Source organism: Rhipicephalus sanguineus, chromosome 7, assembly GCF_013339695.2.
Source record: "Rhipicephalus sanguineus isolate Rsan-2018 chromosome 7, BIME_Rsan_1.4, whole genome shotgun sequence".
Taxonomy (NCBI): domain Eukaryota; kingdom Metazoa; phylum Arthropoda; class Arachnida; order Ixodida; family Ixodidae; genus Rhipicephalus; species Rhipicephalus sanguineus.
The window spans coordinates 112,004,832-112,029,982 of record NC_051182.1 but is presented as its reverse complement, the minus strand read 5'-3'; the positions used below and the strand labels follow the sequence as shown (position 1 = coordinate 112,029,982).

At 45.3% G+C, this 25,151-nt stretch overlaps 2 protein-coding genes across 3 annotated transcripts; one reads left to right on the top strand and one right to left on the bottom strand.

Annotated features, from left to right (window-relative positions):
• Positions 1–653: 653 nt before the first annotated feature.
• Positions 654–2,136, top strand: LOC119399767 (zinc finger HIT domain-containing protein 3). The gene has a single exon (XM_037666608.2). It carries the CDS (start codon positions 818–820, stop codon positions 1,220–1,222), a length of 405 nt encoding a protein of 134 aa, XP_037522536.1. The 5' UTR covers positions 654–817; the 3' UTR covers positions 1,223–2,136.
• A 1,791-nt stretch (positions 2,137–3,927) lies between these two features.
• On the bottom strand, positions 3,928–21,227 carry LOC119399764 (uncharacterized). Of its 2 annotated transcripts, none has more exons than XM_037666603.2 (9): positions 21,054–21,227; positions 18,549–18,619; positions 17,369–17,510; positions 14,693–14,800; positions 12,153–12,261; positions 11,693–11,912; positions 10,697–10,820; positions 7,849–7,968; positions 3,928–6,314 (listed from the first exon to the last, which is right to left on the bottom strand). In XM_037666603.2, the coding sequence occupies exons 1-9, from the start codon at positions 21,123–21,125 to the stop codon at positions 6,198–6,200; spliced, it is 1,083 nt and encodes a 360-aa protein (XP_037522531.1). In that variant the 5' UTR covers positions 21,126–21,227; the 3' UTR covers positions 3,928–6,197. The 2 variants fall into 2 exon arrangements, with proteins under 2 accessions (XP_037522531.1, XP_037522533.1); XM_037666605.2 differs by having other exon boundaries at positions 11,723–11,912.
• Between the last annotated feature and the right edge of the window lie 3,924 nt (positions 21,228–25,151).

The window sequence follows — 25,151 nt, the reverse complement described above, 5'->3', positions numbered from 1 at the left end:
AGTCGGAGTAAGCCATAAACAAACATATTTTACGAGTCTTGTGTGTTCGCTTTTTCTTCACTGATCCAATGGTTCACCTGACCTCTTATGCCTTCAAACCGATTCAAAGGGCTTAAGCATTTCGCGTAAGTGTCTTATCGGTAGCTTACTGGATCCAGTGAACAGAACTCGTGAATGGAGGCTTGCCACACTGCGCTGCCCTTTTTTTTACATGCTTGCATTTTGTATACCTATACAGACACCTTTACGAATATACATAAAGGGAGTAAATTTTGATAGGGGCTTTAGCTACACTGACAGATTAATTTTGAATTGAATGAAGGATTGTGTGGCGTACCCAAGTCCCCCTTTGGAATGGGAAACCTAAGCTTCTGGCTCATAGTTATATTACAAGAGGTACAAGGTGTTAAAAAAACCGAGTCGTAATTCCTAGCATAGCGACCCAACATGCGGCGCCTGTACCACAGTTGTCTTTCTCGCCTCGTACTAGAACCAGTATTTTTTTTTTAATTTCGAAAACGTGCCCTTAGTCATAGTAATTCACTATATCGGAAATACACATGCAAATTTGCTTCGTGTATAAATTCTAGCAGGGTACGGTGGAAAACCAGTTGTTTTTGCTCAAATTTGCTATGGATTCTGAAGAAGCCGAGTACGAGCCAGCGACGGTAAAGGTCGAAGTGAATCCAACATGGCGGCGCTCAGTCGAATCATTGCTTTACAGTGGCTGCAGCAAGCACGTTGAGACATCCGCTTTTTTGTTGCGTTTCGGTCGTCGTTTGCTTTGTTACAGACGTCGTCTGAGAGGCGAGTGATCATGGCTGGCGAACAGTCGCGCTGCGGCGTGTGCAGTAGCGGCGAACCGCGGTATCGTTGTCCGCGCTGCCTCACGCGGTATTGCTCCTGCGACTGCTACCGCAGTCACAAGCAAGAGGAGGGCCGTTGCCGCGAGCCGGACGTGCCTGCACCGGCAGAGAACGGCGAGCAAGAACCCGGGTACCGGTACCCGACTCCGCACACAGTACCACCGGAGGCGTTGCGCCGCTTGCGCGATTCCGAGGCCGTTCTGGAGACCCTTCGCAACGTGCATGTGCGCAATCTGCTTCGAGACCTGGACCGTAGCAAGGACCCCGAACGCATGCTCGACTCTTTGATGCGGGAGCCGATCTTCCTGGAATTCGCGAACGCTTGCCTGGACGCCGTTGGCGTCGAGGAAGAGTAAGCGTTTCGGAGCCCTACATTTCACCGACGTGTCCTGACCCCCCGCCATTTGTTCAGTGTGTGTGTTTGGCCCCCTTGTTCCCGTCCCTAGAGGTTACTCTACCTGACAACGCGTGTGGTGGCTACCATGATACGTCACACTACCTGCCGCTTTACTATTCAGACGTGTAGGGGGGGATTGAAAGAAACGCGAACAGCGCGGCGCGCTGTTTTCATCGCGCTCTGACCTTGGTTGCGATAAAAGTTGCTAGAGTGGTTCTTGATTGTATCGTCGATGGCTCTGGTGGCTTTTTATTACCATCCAGGCTACAAGCGCTTGAAAAGAAATGTGAAACAGCAGAGAACGTAGATGCTGCATTGTTCACGTTTCTTTCCGTCGCCATAGTACGTTAAACGCCTTCATAACACATTCATTTCTCGTGCGCATGTGTTGTTTTGTTAAACCAGAATCGTTCAAGTCATTTTCCAGGTGCCGTCGCCTTCCCGACGATATCGCTTCATTATGTGACTGGCATGCTTTTAGCGACAGCTCTGCGCACTGTATGGCTTGCTGTTCACTGTTACTCGATTTGCATTTATATTGTCTTTTACCAGTATCTTGACACTATTTTATTTTTCATTATAATTGTCTTTGTTGTTCGCATGCGGTGTATATATGCATACTTGTGCCATGTGCATTGCCAATTTTCCTTTCCCTCATTGTATTTACTGCAGTCGTAACCCCACCATCCTTTTGTGTCCTTTAATGGACCTGTAAAGTATAGTAAATATACTAGTCGACACTAAGGCTTGTTAACGACTTTCGCCTAGGGTGAATGAAGCGCGATGGCTACGTTAGCCACAAATGGATGAGTGGTGTGTCAGTGAAAGTTGATCGCCGATTTCTGTGCAAGCAAAGAAAAATAAACAAAACATTACACATACGTTTGCTGTCAATTCAATATACATGGGCAAATACATACTCTAAGCTCTCCCAGCTTTTCAAGCATGCACACAGAGTTTCGCTGTCTCTATTCTCAACCTGCGAGAGTTCCATCCACCCCGACACAAAACTTCGACCTGTGGCATAGATTTGAGTGGACACACACGCATCATCTACGAAATATCTATTTGAAATCAGTTTTAAAGCGCACGAAACATGCCTTTTGCTTTTTGTTTAAACAAACCAACCACCGCTCCTTGTGATTGCTCCCTCCTAGCCGACATTAGGGCGCCTCGATGAGCCAGACACATCAAGGCACCCGAGCTGACCCTTTCAACGGAAAGGTGGGCAGACTTGCATGGGAGTACAAACGCTGATTGATGTCCTTGCCGAGGCAGTACATTTTTTTGGGGAGGGGTGGGGGGGTCACACATATTTACTTCTCGGAGGGGAGCACCCAGGAAGCCTGTTTTGTAAAGAGTTGTCAACGCAGTGCTCATGTGCATGTGGTTTTATGAGCTCACGTAGCCAGCTGTGTTTCCAAGAAATCTACTCTGGGTCCCGCCTCACCCGACGCTCTCTGAAACCAAAACTGCGACTGAGTGCTATAAAACCATCTCCAAATAACCATCACACGCTCGAGCCAACGAGCTTCCCAGCCATGATAAGTAGGTCGTTGGCTTTATTGGAACGGAAAAACGAGACGCAAAATTTTTGTGTCGGTGATCCTTTAAAGGGACACTAAAGAGCAAAATGATTTTTCTCATATTAGTAAAGTACTCTTTCACGATACCAAAAACACCACGCTTGCTGCGAGAAGACAGTAAGCAAGAACACGTGCAAAAACAAGGTGTGGGTGGGGACACCACCTAGAAGTTTCCGCACCATTCGTCGTGATGTCACATGTTTTGATGGCACATACTAGGAACTACGTAGTTCCCAATCAGTAAAAATGAAGTACATTGTCCTCCGAGGGGGCCATAGACTTAACATACCAAGTTTGGGATAATTTTGTTGAGCCAATGGCACCAAAATACGATAAATATGCTTAGAAATCCGTGACGTGACGTGGGGAGATTTCAGCACGAAATTTAAAAATGAAACTTTGAACTTGATTTTCTCCTTTATCAATAAGCCTATGATGGCGAAATTAATGACATTAGAGTTCTCAGAGCACAATTTATCGATCTAAACCGATTCATTGTTTCTCTTTAGTGTCCCTTTAACATTCCTCATAGCTCGAGCCTTTGTAATGCCTTGAAGCTTCTGTGGACAAATCTTGCACTTCAGTGTATAGCAAATGAGTCATCACATAAGCACAGTGGTGAACCCATCTTGCCACTGCATACCTCAGAGAGGCTTTAAGAGGAACTGAGTGGTTTGCTGATGTGTCACAGTTTGATAAATACTGATAATGTTCTCTTTACAAAGCTGGACAAAAGGAACTTTCTTTGTTTTCTTTGTTGCACGTTTACATGGCACTGGAAACTCGCAGGAAAAATATTCGCGATCACTAAACTTTTTCACGATTTATGTTGTCTGGCAGCCCGAAAAACATGAATAAGGCAGCACTCAAAATTCGCCTTAAGGAGTATCGTAATCGTTGGCATTTTTTTTTTAACACAGCTTTTTGCTCGTCTGTGAGTCACACGTGAAGACTGTGTTGGCATTGCATTGCATTGCATTCGTGAACATGACGCAGTGTGGCAATAAACAGAAAACCGACCAGAGGAAAGCAGAGAGTGAAGCGAAGCTACTAAAGAGATCTTTTGATAGTTTTTATTAAAACATTTTATTGGCAATCATATATACACTTGTGTTGAACTTAGATGTCACCAGGTACTTGCAAGCACATTTACATATACACTTCAGGGGAGGCCTGCGACACTAATTGCACATGATCACTCGTACATATCAGATTGGCAAATTTTTAACAAGACCACTTGGAATGTATTTTCGCGGATAGACACCTAAATGCCACTAACCTCGCCTGTAGAGTAAGAAATGACTGAACTGGGTCTTAGTAGCAACCATGCGATGCCAAGAAAAGCATGTGGGCTTAGCAGTCATGTTTCTTAAATTCTCACTTTTCTTTCCTTGTAATGAAGCATTTGTAAACTTAAATCTCATTAGAAATTCAACTGCAGGGCTTAGCATGGTGAAACTAGACTGCGCAATGTGGGATGCTGTAGTGGATGGCTCTTGATAAATTTGGACGTAGGTATTTTGCATCATAAAGCATGGTCCAAGAGCACTTTTGCATTTTGCATTCATTGGGATGCCACTGCCAGTTTAGAATGAACCTGCAAACTTGTTGCTCTGGCATGAAAAACCATCGCAGTGTACTAAAGGGCCGGTCCCCGAGGCCCAAGTGTTGTGAAGAGATAAGTGGACACTTGTACGATGTGAATATGCTGCAGCAAACATTTCACGAATAAGTGTTGTAATAAGGAAGTTGCAGGGGATAGAACAACCCTTTCGTGGCCACTTCCACTGGTTTCGGTTTCTCGCTAGGCTTCTCTACCCTCCTCCGCCGCGGAGAAGGGTAGGCGTAGCCCGTTGTTGCCACTACACCCACTTGAGCAACGTAACAAAACATCAGCGAGTTATGTCATCGGCGCCAAGACAATGACTGAACAAGGCTTTTCTCTCCAGTTGCTTGTGTCGGTTACTTGCAGGTGGCGCAGTGGCAAAGCATTTATATTACAATGTTTTTAAGAAATGGATTTGGTTAGCACTGGCAGGAAGGCATCGCTTCTCCAACTTTTTATTTCCCTTTTTCGCTTATTAAGGATAAGAACCTTACTGCAAGTTTCATTCTCATTTATCATTAAATATACAGTTTAACACAAAGAGCAACATTTCCCTTGTGCTTTTAGTGGCTTCACCGTCGGCTGGCTTCGTATAATTGCAGCCATAGAGTTTCATAATAGCACACTTGACAGTAATCTGGCGCTAGTGTCTATGGGAGCTGCAATGCATGGCGCTTCAGTCAGCATGGGAATGATGAGTAGTAGATGGATTTGCCTAAGCTTTGCCCTATCGAATCCCTGTGGCTCCTTCTGGTGTGCAGCCGCTTTGTCGCAAGACGAAGTTCAGCAAAAGTTCAGCAGTCCCACTTCACCACCTCGACCCTTTTAGGCTCACCAATTCTAATCGGCTCACGAGGTTCACAAAGCCGTTCTTTAATCCGAAACAAAAGCTAAAACACAGCAGTAAACAAAGCCACAAGTACAGTGTACTAGAATGGGGGAGCGGGTCCACACAGGGCTTCACGCTGAGGCGTTTTTTTTTTCTGAAAATCCAGACGGCGCCACCATCACCTTCACCTGAAGGTTACCATGGGTACCATTGTTGTTGCCATGGTAACAGCCTCGCACAGCAGCCTGGCAGTTGCGTCAAAGCCGTTCGTGCAAAGCCATGGGCGGCGTCTCGGGAATAATTCAACTAAAGGAAGGCAATACATTTATTTTGCTGAATACCCTGCTCATAGCCAATAACGAGAGTGTTACCTTCAGTTTTATTGTTTTTTCGCACCTACAAGGTTAAAAGAAAGAAGCTAGTGAACAAGTGGTAAAAACAATGTGCGAGCGGCAGTGCTTCGCAAGGACGATGCTGTGTCGAGCAGACGACAGCTCGATGCTCTCACCCGAGCTCCACCACAGCCGCTGCTCCAACCGCCGTAGCAGACGGCAGCTTCAGGTGAAGGCGACAGCAGCGCCACTACAAATTTTCAGCGGTTCTTGCTTTGCCCTCCCTCCTTGCCGCCCACTCCAGTAGACCCACTCCCCTATTCTAGTACACTCTAGCCACAAGTGCTTTCAAAACTGCAAGCACAAACACTAGGCATGTACTACCCGTCACTCCCATGGTGGCCAGACGATCGCAGCGCCATAGTTCCCTCTAGTAAATATTGTACAAAACTCTATGGTTGCAGCTATGCCCGTGCAGCACAAGTGCATCCGATGCCATGCGTACTCGGAGCATCCGTCGCGTCGATGTACGTCTCGGTTGATTGGACCTTTGCAGCGCTGCAACGGGTGTGACATCGGTGTCAGCGTGCTGCCTCCAGGGCATTAATGAGGGGTGTGAAGTCGACGTACGGATCCACACGACCGTCAGACATGGGAGGTGCACGAGCCGGAGTCTCCTCCTCGCAGAGCGACACCACCTGCGGAGAGTGAGCCATAAACACACACCGCATTCACCAGTCGCAATGTGTCTTAAAAGGTCACTAAACTAAAACATTAAATTAGTTTAGACAGACATGTTATTGTTTCAGAACTGCATTGTCATTAATTTGCTAGCATAGGATAATTATTAGAAGAGGAAATAACGGTCAGTTTCATCTTTAAGTTTCGCGCTGAAGCTTCAGCACGTGAACGTTGGTGTGATGTCACGGATTTGAAAGTCTTTGTGTATTTCTGCCTCATTGCTTTAATGAAATTTTCTGAAACTTGCTATGTTAAGACTTTGTGTACCTTAGAACAAAATGTAAAACATTTCGAGCAGCAAATGATGCCGTAGGCACTAGGAAAGGCCGTCAAAATCAATGGCATCACTGAGAGCTGGTGCGGAAACTTCAAGGCGGCGTCAACGTCCGCATTTTCTTTTTGTCAGTTCTCTCACTTACCAAGCGTCTTCTGGTGTGTTGGGAGGTACTTCTGGTATTGCGAGTTATTAATACAAGAAAAATCTTTTCTCTCTAGTGTCCCTTTAAAGGAACACCCTACAACATAATTCTCGTGTGTCAAAAAACTTGCTTCACGAGCATGGAGGCTGACAAACATTAGATGCTGGAGTAATACATGCCAAAACCACTATCTATATAAGGCATGTTGTGGTCGGGGACTTGGGATTAAATCTGATCACCTGACTGTAACGTAAGAGAATTTTTGAGAATAATGGGCAATAGGTGCAGTAAAGACATTGGCTAGCTGGCATTTGTCTGTGCTATGTTTACCACTTACGAAAGACGAGGACTGAGAAGGAAAGAAGTCACTGTTTCACCGCAAGGGCGAAGCAATGAATGCGATAGCAACAAAGTTGAACGCTACACTAAGTAAGGCTAGCAGCTAACACCTTTAACATTCCATGCGGTGTAACTCAACGAAATGCTGACATAAGTAAACGCAGCCGCTACAGCAAGCGAAGCAACCTGGCTGATGCCTATCACTTCAATGCACTTACACACAGACAGCACATACAAAGGTATGTACGTACAAGGCAGCACGTGCAAAGGTATGAGCCACCGGCTAATTCCTGTTAAGATAGGGCACGCGCCACCACACCCTGCAATTACTGCAGGAGTATGCAATTACTGCAGGAGCCACACAGCCCCCCTCCAGGGAACCCCCATGGGCCTTTCGACTGATGGAAGATGGCCAGCGCAGTTCTTCTCTACTTGAGATGCGATTGTCAGCTGCCCTCGCATGCTTTAATGGCACGTAGAACATACGATGTGCAGGCTGATGTTATTGATTTGGACATTATACAAAATACGACGCGACACCGGTGCCAAAAATTCGCCTGGAGTGTCCATATAATTGCTATCACAATAAAACTGGAACCACACGGGGGAGGGTACTCATGCAACAGTAGCTGCTCAGTCAAATTCAAGTCGGGCATTTGTCTGGTCGCTCGTGCTTTTTTTGCCTGTGCCTTTTCTTGCCGCATTTTCATTGTGCTACACTTTGATCACTTACCATGAGTGTAAGCTCATGGGGCCAGCTAGCCGGCAGCTCACAACGGTAAAGCAGTTGAGACAATGCCTCTCGGGCACTGCCGGGCTGCAAGGCCAGCTTTGCAACCAGTCGGTTTGCCTCCTGCATTGTTCACACACAGAACAACAAAATTATGATTTTTTATGCATTCATTCATTCATCTGCAACAATAAAAAAAAATTTTGCAGGAGACCAGGCAAAAAAAATTGGCAAAGCTTGCACGAAGCTGTGCAAGCCTTGAAACAGCAAAACTATGGTCGGATACAACTTAAGAAGTGCGGAGAGGCCCTGCCCAGACGAACCAAGCGCGACAGCCGATCGCCTTCGCGACTAAAGAAAGAGTCCCACTCATGCACGCGGCAATGTTCTCCGAAGGCAGAGTCAATGACCGCCCGGCTCGTGACGTCAGTCCGGAGTGCGCACTCATTGGTGTTGGCTTGTGTTCATCCGCCTTTGCGGAGGAAATGCCGCAGACTTCTAAAGTTGTATTCGACTATAGACGATTCTGCAGACTAATCTGGTTGCTTCTAGGTGGTTTGTAGGCCTTAGCTAATATAATAATATCTGGGGTTTAACGTCCCAAAACCACGATATGATTATGAGAGACGCCATAGTGGAGGGCTCCAGAAATTTCGACCACCTGGGGTTCTTTAACGTGCACCTAAATCTAAGTACACGGGCCTCAAACATTTTCGCCTCCATCGAAAATGCAGCCGCCGCGGCCGGGATTCGATCCCGCGACCTTCGGGTCAGCAGTCGAGCGCCATAACCACTAGACCACCGTGGCGGGGCGGCCTTAGCTAGGTGATGATGAGGGGTGTTTCTAGGTTGCTTCTACTTTGTTGCTAAGCTTTAGCTAGGTGATGCTAGGTTGTTTCAACGTTGATTCTCACCGCATAGAGGATCAAGTTAAACCACAGACAGTCACAGACACGATACGGATGTCGAAACTCCAGAGGCAGAAACTCGTGCTGAAACCAAGCGTTCGCTCCTCTCATAAATCTCGTGGCTAGACCATGATATACCAGCTCACCCAGTACACCACTTTACTTCAGTTAATCTTGTAGATCTACGGGCAGGTTGTTGTTGGCGTAGGCCTTCCATCGCTTCGGGGTCTTCTCGCAGCCGCCACTGCCTTTCCTATTGCCTAGTGTTGGGCTAACTGTTGCCTTCTTCCTTTTCAGTGGACCAGTGGCGAGTCGTGGGATTTACCCAATTTATGTGGCACATACCTGATAGGCCACACACGATAGGCCGCACAAACTACTTGCGTGCCTTAAACAGCTTTGTTGTTAAAAGCTGATCAAACAGCTTGAGAGTGGCGTGGCCACCCTACACACATCTCAGCACATTTAACCATTTTTTAATGCACACAACCGTCATAAGGCTAGAACCCTCAAATATCTGCGCGTCACAGAAAACGTGGGCCCATTCCCGTGATAGTGCAGTTTGGAGCTAACACATGTTTGGCTCTTTCATTAGAGCCTGCAGATGTGTGCAACCAAGATGCATCAAGTCATGCCAAGCAACAACATAACTATGGTTAAAACCTGATTATAATGAATACAGATATATAACAAACTTTTGGTTATAACGACATAAATGAGCAATAGTCTTGTCATTAAAGGGACCGACAACTGCCCAGAATATGAAATGAGTTGGCTCCACTGATGTAAAGATTGTCCGTCGCACTGACTCAAACCAACCCTGTTTTTTTCGTGAGAGATGGATTTATATTTTTATTTCTCAATTGAAAGTCGCGAAAAATGACCTGTGGCGCCTCTGGCGGCAAAAATATGAATGATTCGATGGAGACGGCCACGTGACCGTTGATTGCTGTACGCGGTCGACGATATTTTTGTTAGTATAGAAATATTGTTCGTTTCTTTATATTAAAATGTATTATTCCATAATAATGTACATATAGGCCTGCGTTAGTAGTATGCATTAAAGTGGCACTGCCTTCGCGTGACGTAATGATCCCATGCTCGTCAGCGCGTCTTGAGCAACTTTTCAGCGTGCTCATGCAACCGTGCACGCAGTTTCCAGGTCGCTAAGATTTTGGAGCGACATAGTTTTGCTACCTACACTTCGACTCAGAAATGACACGCGCTGCTACTCGGTGCGGCCGTGCATATGCACAGTTACGTTTTCGATTACTTGGCTTGGCTCGTGTATCGAGAGAGTAACGACGCCGGGACAAGCCATCCATGACACAGGCGCAGGCAACCTTGGGCGCAGATGCACACAACGCTGTACAAATACTGGGAAGGTGTATAAAGCCACACATCTCATTGTAACAGCTTATCTATTTTCAAAAATGGTTGGAAAGCTCAAAATAAAGGTGGTTAAGCATAGTTACAGTAACTCCTGCGAAAGCAGAACAACGACAGCTTTCACAAGGGCTAGCGGCATCGCTATCAATTCTCAGCGTTGCTGGAGCAAGCCTCCATGCGTGTTTGGAGCCTTTCAGATCGAAAAATACTGCTTATAAAATAACTACGCGCTTTTCGGATAAACCACTGCAGCTACAAACGCTACGAAGGGTGAGCTTCCTGTCACGCCGTACAAAACTGGGTCGAGAAAAATCAGTTGTCGGTCCCTTTAAAACAGGATTAAAATTATACATCTATAAGGAATGTTTGGATATAAGAAGGCAATTTTCGTGTCAGATGGACTTCGTTACAACAAGGTTTGACTGTACATACATTCAAGGACGTACGGTGCTTACACTCTGCGCCACAACTTGCGTGCAAGTCTGCCTACAATTTTTTTTTTCTATTCATATAATCGTGCAAGTACGATAAATTTGAAACTTGCAGCTACGCACCTGGTTCGCGATTCCTGAAATCCTTAGGGCTGAACAGAGGCCATCCGAAAGGAAGACAAGTCGCCAACCGGGCTCTACATCCAGCGGGCCACACAATTCTGGTTCGTTTGACACTGGGTCAGGCCTGCAGACATGTGAGCACAACACTTCAGCTCTTGAACTGAGTTCGCCTAGGTTAGTCTGATGTCATGTCAACCATCTCAAAACAACGACAGCACCTGAGCAATGCCAGTGCAAAACAATGAGTGTCATCAAGTAATCAATGGAAGCGTCTATTTTTTTAGTATTTGTCGTAGCCCCTTATGTGTAAAGATCAATCCATCGGTGACTAAACTGCCTAAAATGTGCAATTTAAACACACAACGTTATCAAGTGCCTATTTTACTAAAACTTTGTTATATTGAGATTTTGCTCTACAGTAGTAATAATGTATAGTATAATAAGAAAATTTCTTTGCATTAAGTTGCACAAAGCATCATGCTTTCTCGCAAAATACTAAGTTACTTCAAAAGTTTGCAATCTGCAATAAAAAGAATGTGACACAATAGTTCAGACTTTTCAGAGAAAGATTGATCCTGCCACAGTAATGATCAATGCAAGGAACAGGGTTCAACATATAAGTTTTTCACAAAACATAGATATTGCCACGCGCACTTATTTCTTTATTGTTATGTGATCGGGCTTCACCCATAAAATCTGTTTACCACCACTTGACCCCCGATGTCTGTGTTCACAGCCATCATTGTACAGCGAGTGTGGCTTGTGCTTTGAGTTTATGTTTTGCTGGGCACAAGTTCGACCAGTAAGGATTTTCGTCTTTAACAGCCCGACTGCCATCTTCCGCTTACCAGCACGACCACGTGACAATATAGTGAACATGTGTTTATAAGAATTATCGAATAGAATAGAGTCATTATCGTGTCAGATAGAAATTTGCTAAATTAGAGATCGAATGTACATGCTTTAAAAATCAGTAGAAATTATATTCACGCATACACACAAGACGGCGCATGGTAATGCACAAACCCGCTGAGGCGTCGCCGGCGTGGGTGTGCACCGAGGCAACGTGTGACGGGAAGAACTTCATCGGTGAGGGCATCAGTGTCCAGTCCGAGCCTCGCAAGGCGAGCCAGCTCATCCGCATTGTCCACACTGTGCTCCACTGTCAGCAGCTTTGGTTCTTCTCCTCCGTGTAGCAGCAACACTCGTGTGCGTCCTGCGATGCGAGGCAGTGAGAAATATGTGATCGTCTAAAACGGCACATAATCAGGCGACAAACAAAGAAGCATTCGAGCCCTCGTTTCTGTGCTATGGCGGTACTCTGAACTCAATGCGGTGCATTTACTCGAAACGTTAAAAATATATCGGAAGTGGTTTAGGGCCCCTTTAAAGGTGGTTACATGTTGGGTTACAGTAGGTCACTCAAAACCACGCTAACAAGAAGTCATGCACGCACCCAGGTTGGCAACGTACAGCTGCTCGCCATCCATGACAACTGCAAGGGCCAGGGAGCATCCTGATGACAGCTCTGCTTCTAGGGCAGCCAGGGACGCCTCTCCGGGACCCTGTAACAAAAGACAACCAGGGTTGGACAAAGCAGGCTTTACTGACAGCCATTAGCAGTGCAGCATTAGCAGTTCCTTTCTTCTAATCTCCTAAAGGGCCTCAAACCACCTCCGATAATACGTATTTTAACATTTGAAGTAAACTCGTGCATCAAGTTCAGAATGCCGTCACAATCAACAATGCCACATGGGGCAGTACTATGAGCTGTAGTCTCACCACAAGATTAAAAAAAACAAAAAAACAATCCCTTGTTCTCTCTGGGCCTATCGGTATCCCCAGCATTGGCTGTGATGTCACCACTCGCGTCTGGTCACGTCGGCAGCAGAAAGAACATGTTTGTCTGCCCTCAAGTACTTGCACTTGTTGCTTTTCCTCTTCGCACGGTGAAGCGGACCACTCGGCCAGGAGGAGAGATGAGCCGACGAACGGAGTGTAGCAAAGGAAAGAGCGAAGCGAGTGAGGGCCACTTTTGGATAATGAAACAAGTGTAACTCCGCTACTGCGGCACTGCTTCAAAAAATTCTCACGGCTACGTGTTTGCCGAAGACTTACACTTTCTTTCCGCTGTGTTGAAGACTCGTGCACAACTGCAGCACCACAACTAGATTTCAACCTCTGGGTGGTTAAGGGCCCTTTAATATTTTACAGAGCACCAAAACACAGTAACAATAATATCTGGAGTTTTAAGCTCCAAAACTAAATTATGATTATGAGGCACGCTGAAGTGGACGGCTCCATAAATTTTGACCACCCGGGGTTCTTCAGTGTGGACTTAAATCAAAGAACACGGGCCTCTAGCATTTCACATCCATCAAAAGCTGTGGCTGGGATTGAAACGGCGACTTTCGGGTCAGCATCTGAGCACTGTAACCACGGTACCACCGCGGCAGCTGTCGAAACACTTCAATAACATAGAAAATGTTGCTTATCCAAGGCATGGACAAGCAAGCCGCATATTATTCAAATGCTAACTTTCTCATGAATTTTTTAAACACCTTGTTCTCTTTCTGCCTTAGGCAACATCACCGATGACGTTGCATGATATGAGATGGCCCATAGGCATCAGCCACTGGACAAACTTACACAGAGCCCTCCCCATTTGCTAAGTAAATGAAGGAGCAGCTATTACTAAATACATCCTGGCTGTCCTATCACTGCTGCTTAGTCAGCCTTGGGCACCTTGTCAGACATCCGCATTAAAGGGTTGGTTTACATATAAGAGTTTCCTACAATTACCTAGAGGGAACTCTGGCGCTGCAATCGTTCAGCCACCGTGGGAATGACGAGTAGTACACGGATTTGCCTAATCTTCGTGCTTACGGCTCCAAACACATTTGTGGCTTCGTTTATTGTTGGTTTGGCTTTTGTTTCAGATAAACGAACGGCTTTGTGAGCCTCGTGAGCTGATTTCAAGTAGTGAGCCAAAAAGGTCAACGTGGTAAAGTGGAACTGCTGAATGTTTGCTGACCTTCACCTTGTGACAAACTGGCTGCAGGCAACATGGAGCCAAACAGAGCTGAAAAAATCCATGTACTACCCATCATTCTCATGCTGGCTGAAGCGCCACGCGTTGCAGCTCCCATAGACACTAGCGCCAGAGTTTCCTCTAGTAAAAATTGTAGGAAACTCTATGGGTTTAAGCACATCATGGAAAAAAGGAAACAGCTACAGGCAGAATGCTGCTGCCAGCACAGCTTGAGCACAGAACAACCAGCGAACTGGTGATCTAATCTTCGTTCACGTGAAATCAGGTCCTTCAAAAAAATTTCTTCAGCAATGTAGGTACTCCTTGAAAGATGTGCAGGCTGTTTATTTATTTATTTGTCTAATAATTTATTGAGTACCTGCTTCGTCATAAGGCATTACAGCAGGAAGGTACAGTACGTATAATCAAACACACAAAAACATTCATAAAGCATGGAAGAAATCATCACTCGAACAAATGCAGACAGTGTCAGGTGGTAGAGTATACCAATCTCTTTTAATGCAAACAAAGAAGGAGTAGCAGAAAGCACTGCCCTTAAGAGGGATCTCGCATATCTTGAATTTGTGACATCGTCTTTGAGAAACATCGCTAGGCGGCTGAAATATACAACTGCCCGATTATCCCCATTTTAGAGTGATAAATGCTACGGAAAAATTTTAATCTAAGGCGTCGACAACAGTGTTCAAAAAGATGCCGATGCTTTTTCGCTTTCCGTTATACTAAGCATCCCGTCATAATTACCAAGGACAAACCAAACTGCTCTGTTCTGCACTTTTTCAAGTTTGTCTGCAAGCTCTCTATACGGATCCCAGAAAACGCACGCATACTCCAGGTTATTGCTCAGTTTCAAGGAAATGTGCCATGGCCGAATGATTGGCCACGTCCAGTAAGCCATCACAACGATTACACCAAATTTCACTGACTCCACGGTCTGGTAGTCTAACCTGGTCTGTCGCTTGGAGGAGTTCGTCTCGCCGACTCAGTGTTGGCTCCAGGCTCTGCAGCCAAGCGTCGTGCACTGCTTGTAGGCTGGCACACAACGCTGCCTGGACCTGCAGACAAGGTTTGGTCGCCTTTCAGCCTTACAGCTAACACATGAAAGACAATAAGTCAAACCTCGGTAGTATAATGAATTATCGGTTCTAACGAACTAAATGATCGATAACTTTGCCTTTAATATAGTGCTAGGGATATATGTTTATAATGAATTTTCGGATATAACAAAGTTATTTCGTGTCAGATGCGACTTTGTTATCACGAGGTTTGATTGTATATTGACACAGACATCTGAGCTCCTTCACAGACAAGGCCTCACGCAAACGCAACAAACGGGCAGAGAGAATGCAAAACGAACTTAATGTAATACCTCGGTTTGTGCTTCCATTTACTTAATGCCCACTGCCCAACATAACTACACAGGCAATATCTAGACATCCAAGTGCAAGCAAAGATGGAGAGTTACTGGACATGACCAAAGACAGAGATATTTCACAAATGTATGGCATTAGTGCCCTTGAAAGTATTTTGTTCGATGCTCTATGAAAATCTCTATATGAGCAAGAAATAATACAGGTAATAAAACATATCAAAACTGCAGGTAAAGTTCATGCTGAAGTGCCATTTGCTTGCTCCATTGTGCAAGCGGATGCATGGTTTGCTTCTCAGTGCAATTTATGAAATCTCTCCGATCTTAAAGGGACACTAAAGGCAAATATTAAGTCGACGTTGATTGTTGAAATAACGGTCCAGAAAGCTCGTAGTGCTACTTTTGTGCCAAGGAAGTGCTTATTACATTTTAGTGGTCCGCATCGCGTTAGCGCACTTCAAATCACCTGCCTGAAAGTGGTGCTTCTCACGTCACTGCTGCCGTGCGCAACGTTGTCCGCCTTTACTGCACGGCGGCATGCATTGGTGGCGTGCGCTATTCGGCCATCCGGCAACATCACATGCATGCGGCGCTTCGTCGAACTTTCTGTCAGAGCGACTTTCACAAACGCGCAAAACGCACACGGCAGTACACGATACCGAAACTACCACTGAGACCCGACCGCGTGAGTGAAGCAGGGCGCTGGGCGAAGCGCAGTTCGGCGAAAATGGAACCTTTGAACCATGCGCGCCGTTCCCCATGGCAATGCCAAAGAGGTTCTTTTTTCCATGAATCAAACAGAAACGAACAAGCAGCATTTTATTACGTCTCTTGATGCATGGAAGGTTCTTTTTTTTTATTGCGGCTAGTTTGATTACGAGTGATTAATTTTAGTCGGACTCTCTCACGACATTGGGATCATTTCCAAAATGTCCCGCTCGTGGCGCTCATCGTGCGATACATTTAGCTTAATTTCTCGGTAAGTATGACACTGCTGTCGATAATATTGCCGTTTTAGACGTTGTCATACATTGAGCTTTCACTCTGACATAAATTGTTATTTGCCTTTAGTGTCCCTTTAATGACTGCTTGGTATACTGTAACAAAAGAGAATTGAGTGTTGCTGCACCATATAAAAGCTTTATGTGGAAAACAAAGAAAGAAACTAAACAAATGAAATAAAACGAAAGGTGTCATCAAGCATCCCTTACGCCTGGTGAGAATACACATCCTGCGGATAGCAGACACTGCTATGAACATCTCAGCCAAATCATACGGCCTTGCACGGCAAAGAGAGCTTAGAAGCGGGGCGCAAAGATGCCATTTTTTCAGGTGCTCTCTCTTAATACAGAGGCCTGTGCTCACTCTTTTTGGTGGGTGGGGTATCTGCTGTTTGGCACCAAACAGCAGGTAGCATGCTACTGCCCGATAGCAGACATAAATCAAGAGCAGCATTTGGATCAGATGTGCTTCTTGCCACGAGGTGCCACCATGTGTCGGCGCCGGCTCCACAGTCTACACTGAAACCTCGATATAGCGAACACGGATATAATGAAATATCGGTTATAACGAAGTAAATGAGACAGTCTTGCAATACATACAGTGTTAGTAATGTACGTTTATAACGAATTTTCGGATATAACGAAGTTATTTTCGTGTAAGATGCAACTTCATTATAATGAGGTTCAAGTGTACTAACATCACACAGTGAGCCACACTCGTGCACAGGAATCACAACGGGAGAGAGCGATCACGTTTCATCATGCGCGCTGAAGGTCATGACGCGTGTGATGAAGCTTCATTCCCACGTGCCATCCATTCCTGTGTAGCTTCCAGCACGCTCGTGGGGACGAGAGAACAAAGAAAATGCTTAAAGCGTGCGATAAGCCCCTGTAGCTCCACCGATTCTTGACGGATTCAAGAAACTTTAATGGCGATCGCTTCACGAGGCGATAAACTCAGATACTGCAGTCATTCGATGATAACTTGTAAAATCGGTTCATAACCGTTCAAACAATTACAGCATGTATGAGAAAAGCAGACGTGATTAGAAACAACCAGATGCGAAACAGAAAAGGAATGTGTGGTAAAGCCTCACTGACAGGCTACAGAGCTAAGCACACAAGTACAAAGAAAAAAAAAAGAGGACCACGACATTATTCCTCTGTCCCCGCCTGTTTCGTGCTGTTGCCCATCAATTACGAATTACCACCAACTCGCCCAAGTTTCTACTTTAGTGTAACGAAGGACTGACCTGCTCTGGCTCCGAGGCCTGTGTAAGACGCTTGGCCAGCTCTCGAGGCAGCCGGCGTCCAACAAAGGGGACCAACCACCGGGGGCTGCCCATTGGGGTGGCACAGAGCAGGCAGCTCACCCGGGCATGGCCATTTTTCACCCTGTGCACACCCACAACATCTAGTCCATCAGAGATCTACTTAATACACAGTTTGTTTCAGGGCAGCGACAACCAGGGAAAGTGCAGCCATCGACAACCACTCGCTGACATCAAATATACGGTGGACTGTTGCATTTGACGGATCAATTTGTATCTCTCAATTTGTGCAGCTACTAAGTATGCACTGATGTTTGCCTTATTACTACATGAACTGTGTCCTTGCTTGAGTGGTGAAACAAATGCAACATATTTATTATATCCTCACGGAAGTTTAGCAGCTATTGGCTGAGCTATGAACAAGAAATGCACAGCAAGGTGCATTCCTGTTAAGTGATTGCTATGAAAAACCGCACCACTTTTGTCGTGACTTGTCTACAGCTGCCTTGCACTTGCTGACGTGTCTGTATCAGGCTGTCAGCCATAACATGGAGCAAATGTGTTTCCTGCCATGCTCAACTGCCATGAATGAACATTAGTGCACTCCGTCCCAATCTCAAGTATACACCATTTTGTGCATAAGCTTTGGTTAAACACCTTTCAAAGGAAAGAACCAATTCACTGCACCATACAACTACTGGCAGGTGTATATTGTGCAATCAATCAATCAATCAATCAATCATAACTTCCCTCCGTGAAGCCCCGACCTCAGAGCCACACTTTTGAAAACTAGAAGTACGCAGATATAGGAAGATGTATATTGAGCACAACTTCAAACATAAATCAAAACTAGGTTCAACTGCATTTTTAATTGCCACTTATTTTAATTCATCTTTGACCACACCATGCTTGTAAACTGCCTAAGGAGCGATTGCATGTTCCATTCCTAAGTAATTTTACATGACCAATCTTCTGATCGCCTTTTTCTTTCTTGCATTCCAATTTAGACCAATGGAACACAAAAATTCCAATCCCCCATTAGAGGCTTCAATAGCATGGGCTGCCAGCTTGACAAAACTTTCACTCTTGCAAACATTGCAACCCCAAGAAGGTTGTTTATGAGCGGACACCCTCCTCAGAAATCAAAGAAGCATATGCTCACCGAAACTGGAGACAGCGGTTGTGAGTCTCTCCCGCTGCATGCCACGAGCCCCACGTGTCGGCTGCTGGTAGCTGCACACAGTTGAAAAAGATGGAGTGCCGAGATTACCGCTACAACGCACAAGAGTCAGCTGCTAGTGAACATCTGTCCCGTTTGCCTTGCCTCTTGTCTAACCCTTTCAGGCGCTTTGTACACATTTGTACGCAACTTGTTTTTGCTGGTTGTGTCGACTAGTGGCTAACAGAGAGTGAGATACATGGAGCTTGGATGAATTGAACCTCCTGTGCAATCAAAGTGTCTTCATTTAACTTCAAGTTTTTGTGCATCCGTACGATCACTTTGCTGAAGCCGCTACCATGTTCGACGAGTCGTTTGACGTACTGCTTTCTGCGTGCCACGACAAAAGTATAATTTTTGTTTGCTCAAAATGAATATAACCGAAAATGAAATTGCACTATATTTCTAACTTGAGGTTAGGTTCTATTTATGCAGAGACAGCACAATGCCTTCCTACCTCACGATGTCTGTGTGACGATGCCATGCTACTGTTGATATTACACATCTGGCATTACAAGAGCGACTTCAACAACGGATAGGTCTTTCCAGAATTCCATATTTGTTAAGCGTTTTTATGTAATAAGTGAGAGGTGTGCAGCAGGTTTCAAACAATCCCGAGAACATGCCTCAATGTACCCCTTTGTGATAAAAGTGTGCTTCTTGTATGTAATGAACCAGTAAAATAAGCAAATGTGCACTAAAGCAGCACTGCCTGAGCCAACCGGATTGTCTTTGACCCAATGGGAGACAACCGAGACAACAGCTACACCTCGCCACGTGTGAGCCATTAATTCAATAAACGAAAATTCGTCGTCACACATTCTAGAAGAACTACCAGGACACCTTATGCAAGCACTCTTGATTTTGCAGGAAAACGATGCCATGTACTGGGCTATGATGGAAGTTATGTGCAGCCATAAGACGCGACTTGGATTATGCCTATTAACACCTTCTGGCCCTGATGATGGACAAAAGACTCATTTGCAGACGAGCAAGCCGATTTTGAATGCCCAGTTTTTCAGTTGTGGAACTGCGTTGAAGTGATCGCTGTAAAACAAGTTCACTGAGGTAGAACCAGACACCACACTTCTGCCTCACTGGCATTTTTCAAGCATGCTTAAGTCGATGCAGAGCAAATAGATTACTTTAATATGTTATTTTGAAACGTGGTTGACTTTAACCTTGCTCCAGTGCAGTTTCAATGTGGGTTGAAAGTGCCTGTGCGACAATGACAAAAAACGGTCCATTTGTTCCTGAAGATCACTACAAAACAGGCATTCCCCCATTGTTAATAAGAGGCCGCTTTGAAAATCAACATGATCGATTCCAGTCAAATGTTGCCTAGGAGACATATGGCGTTGGCAATCGTGTTACAGTGTCATTTTCAACAGATGTAGGTATCGTCACCCATTTGTTCTTTCTCGATCTAGAAACAAATATGGCATAGCGGTTCCGACTAGGGTAGTCGTGGTAGGGTGTATTTCTGTCCATCAGATCACTGTACCGGTTTTCATTATATCCCTTCGATCAGTTTACGTTAACGATGATTGCAGATAAAATATGAATATTGGATACAGTTTTGCAAATTAATTGCGTCTAGGGAATGTTATTTAGGTACGCGAGTCGGTGTGTAATGTCTATAACGTTACTGTTCGTCAGCGCGTTGGTGTCTCTGTGGTTTTATACTCCGCCACGACCGCATGACAATTTTTAGTTGTGGACTGCTGTTCTCTCTTGGTTTTGCCATCACACAGCTTAGAGATCTCAATGGATGAGGACGCAAAGGTGACGGTTTGCTTTTCGTTATATATACGAGCGTGACACAGTGCACTTTCGAGCGCGATTAAGTTTCTTCATCGCGATTGGCTCATCGTCAACCGCGGGATGGAGCCAATCGCGGTCGAGAAATTCCACCCCGATCACGATCGTATTCGAAAGTGGCCGTTAAATACCGGTGTCACACGGCGCACTGCTGATCGCGATTAAGCCCGATCGGGATCGAGTTTCTGAGCAGTGATCGGTTCCCTTCTGCAGCTTGCGTAAAAGTGCCAATCACGAGCAAGAAATTCGATCCGGATCAGATCCGATCGCGATCAAATATGGATGTGTGATACCAGTATAATACCGGTGTCACACGGTCACTCTTGATCGGAATTGGGCCTGATGCGGATCGAATTTCTCGATCGTGATTGGCTCCATTACGCAAGCTGCAGAAGGGAGCTAATCAACTGTTCGCAAATATGATCCCAACCGGGCTCAGTCGCTATGAGCAGTGCACCGTGCGACACCGGTATAACACCCGTATTGAAAAGGTGCAAATGACTGTATTGAATTTTTACTGTTATTTTTTCCCCACTTAGGAAGGCACGTGCCTCAGTAATAAAGGTAAACAACCTCTGTCAGCGACCACGATCATCTGTTGTAGAAGGCGTCGATGACAGAACTCACCGTATCGTTGGAGCCATTGCGCCCTGAGGAGCCGGACCCATCGGTGCTCTCAGAGCGGGCCGGCATTTCCATTAGCGGAATGAAGGAACACAACCAAGGTGAACCGATACAAACCAATGTAAACAACACAGCGCACACACGGGAGGACACACTTGATCAGCCGAAGGACGCGGCGGTAGTGGCTCCGGCTACATTCGGCTGCGTATGGCCAGTATGGCCTCCAGGCCTCCATAGCCAAGCGGCCTCCAAGATTGTGTACATTTCAGGCCACAATCACGGAAGTAGTGCACTGCCCCGGTGCAAAGTGAGCTTTCTGCAACCGAAAGTGCTAGGCCCAGTACGCATCCCCCACTTTCGGCTGTGTTGCGCCGCTGTTTTCAAAGTGCCGAGGGCTTTGAAAGCTTCTTCCATCCTCACATTACACATGAGTAGAGGAAACAATCAGCAAGGTGAGCCGCATGCATGTATTTAGGCTCTAAAGAGAAAAAAAAAAAGAGATTTTGGTGTTCTTTCTTTTGCGCTGCAACTCGCAAGAAGTGTAGCTATTAACGTACCATATAGAAGTTGGATATATTATTCATTTCACTACCCGCCACGGTGGTCCAGTGGTTATGGTGCTCGACCAGGGGCGTAGCCAAGGGGGGCGGGTGATTGAACCCCCCCCCCCCGAAAATTTTCAGTTGTGCTTGCGGATATATACACGCACACATACAAACGCACACACGAACATACATAAAGTATGGTTGAACCCCCCCGAAAAAAATTTCTGGCTACGCCCCTGTGCTCGACTGATAACCCGAAGGTAGCGGGATCGAATCCCTGTCGCGGCGGCCGCATTTCAATAGAGGCGAAATGCTAAAGGCCCGTGTACTTAGATTTAGGCCACGTTAAACAACCCCACGGGATTGAAATTGCCGGAGCCCTCCACAACGGCGTCCCTCATAATCATGTCCTGGTTTTGGGACGTTAAACCCGAACAATTATTATTATTCATGAATTCGGTTGTCACAGGTCATGGCGCAGTCGCACGCACGGTCGGGCGATGCGCGACTGAGGTCATGCCTCAATTAATATATGACATTTCAACGAATAGCAGAGCGATGAATTGGGCTAGTTGGTGGTGGTTCACGATTTCTTGTTGCGCTTCGGATTATCAGACGAGAACGATACAGGGACTACAGGACAGGTGGCGCGCAAACTCACACAATAGTTTATTCACATCTTGCGAAGTGTCAATCACCGCAGGTCCCGGCACTTCCCGGTCACGAACGGCGCGCGCGTTATCAGCGTAACAGATAGCATTCGTGATAAGAAAGTGACGAGAGCCGGGTTTTCAAGAGAGGAAGCGCGAGCAAGCCAGATGATTATTGTTGTGTGGCAGAAATACGCCCCAAATACTCGAATTGTTTTTCTTAAAGTTTAAGAAAAAAATCTAGTATTTGGAGAGGCTTTAGTGTTGGCTGTCCGCTTTTATATCAATATAATAAAGATTACATATGCACACCTATGACTGGAGTCCGCAAGCTATAGCCAAGCGTTGCGCGAAATCGCCTGCTTCAGCTTCTGATATGCACATCATCGCACCGTAGCGTGCACTCGCCGTAAACACGACGTCTCAGCTCTAATGCGAGTGCCGCGACGTTACCCTGAGCCAAAGTTACTAGACCAGGTTACTAGACCCTGAGCCAACGTTACTAGACCAGGACCTAGACCTAGTCTAGTAACGTTGCCCTGAGCTACCCTTTACACACAAGTGTACTCGGCGTGCCTGTAGTGCCCACGTAAAACTACTCAATTTGCACAAATACATCAATACACACCGTAACGCATGACTTAGCAAAGCTGCGACTAGTTGGTAACCAACTAGTCCCAGTTACAGATCAACTGGTTCCGGTCGGGAACCAACTGGGAAGCAGCTGGTCCCAGTTACAACCCAACTGGACACCAACTTGAACCGTAACCACCTGAACTGGACGAAGCTGGTCATAGACCGTGCATAACGACAGTGCTAGGATGGTTACCTTTATCCTTCTTTGTCCTGTCCTGTCTTCCCCATGGCCATGGTCACCATAAGCCGCTTCGCAGTACGCCATGCTACCAGTTTCGTGTGCGCAGACATGAATTGGACAGTATACTTTTCCTCAAGCGGTGATTATATAGCCGGCACAATGTGGTCTGCTTTAGAAGATAACTCAAATTCTAAAAAAAAAATCTTATCTTGTCGGAGAAGTGCTCCACCTGTTATCACGGAATGTTTGATTTCAGGCTACCGCTTAAAAATTTCATCCGAAGAGAAAGGATCGGTTTTGCGAAACGCATGAACTTTGTGCATTCGACATCGCAATGACCTCTAGCAGCATTCGCTATGTCTAACACTTTTTTAGATTACTAAGTCGTGTGTAAACATAAAGCCGCACGTTCGGTTTACGCATTTCAAAGATGTATTTCTGCACTTCTTCCACTAATTGACGAGGTATGATGATAACTTCTGACCGTATTAAATCGCAGTTACATAAGCGATTAAGGCCATTTAACCGGCACATTCTGTGGCATGGGCGTGGCCAAAGTTTATTACGGGGTCGGGGGGAGGGCCACCTTTCATGTATTTTGTGCGTGTGCTTGTACGTGCATAATATATATATATATATATATATATATATATATATATATATATATATATATATATATATATATATATATATATATATATATATATATATATGGGTCATTCCACGCCAACTGTCCCAGCCGGGGCGCTCGACAAAAATCAATTTCTCTGAAAAAATCTGAGAAAATTACACACATATAGACATTAGTCCTGCAGTATTTTCCCAAAATATCTTGAGCCGCAAAAATTTTTCGGGCACGTGAGCGCCATTTGAACTTCTCGATATGGTGGAAAACCAGGTACGAAAGAAAAATTCGCTATAAATGGACCGTTTCACGCATTCATTCGAAACTTGCTTTTTTGTGTTTTTAGAGCATCGCGCTTTTATTATAGGACAGTTGCTTAGAGTAGCTTTGTGTTTTTCACTCCTTGGCGCGTAGGTAAAATTGGGTAAATTGCAGCGTTTTCGGGAATTTTTTTACAAAAGACGACTGTAGATCAAATACATCAATTATTTTTATAGAACTCTCCATAAAACGTACTATCGCCTAAAATTCTTGTTATGCCTGTGTGCGGCGCGCAGGTTTTAAAATAAAATTCTGAACTTAGAAAAAACGCTACATTGGCCTATGTTCAGACGTCTGTAGCACCCTAAGGTGGTCCAAGAAAAAATAAGCAGAAAAGCGCATACGATTGAGAATCATAACAACTTCGTCCACAGAAAGTTTAATCGAAGTATTTTTTGTTTTAGTGAAGAAAAACTTTTTTGAAGTTTAGTCCCACCATTGCATTATTTTGCTATGGGAGCAGTACGAACCGACTGAATTTACTGCATAAAAAAAAAAGAGGTAATGTATTCGTAGCACATGGTTTTCAGCTCCTTTTGTTAGTACTTTATGATGTATATTACATATCAAGGAGACGATAAACAGAGGTAAAAATATAACAATACCATTGGCTTAGATGCCAAAATTCCCCCAATAATGAATAGCGTTACCTATTGCATTGTTTACGCACACCGGAGGCGGAGGAAGCGGCGCCGGACAACTACGCCACATAAATAGGCTGTTGTGATTTCATAACAGCTGTAAAACAGTGCATGTTACCAGACTGACAAATTCTACTTTAACCAAAATCTGCTGCCTGCAACCATCCAAATAAGGATGTGAAAAATAGCCTGGCATATCCCGTCCGTAGTGTCGCGGTCGACGGACGGAACGCGTGAATACGCGAGGCATTGTCACATCATGTGCCGTTCGTCGCGGAATACTTAGATCAGTTCCGTTTGGACCCGCTATAAATGACCACGCTCACGCCTCCTTTCTCCGATTTACATGAACTTTGAGACTTATTTTGACGCCAAATGATTCTCAGAACCGCATGCAATAAGTAACGCTATTCATTATTGGGGGAATTTCGGTACCTAAGCCAATGGTATTGTTATATTTTTACCTCTGTTTATCGTCTCCTTGATATGTAATATACATCAT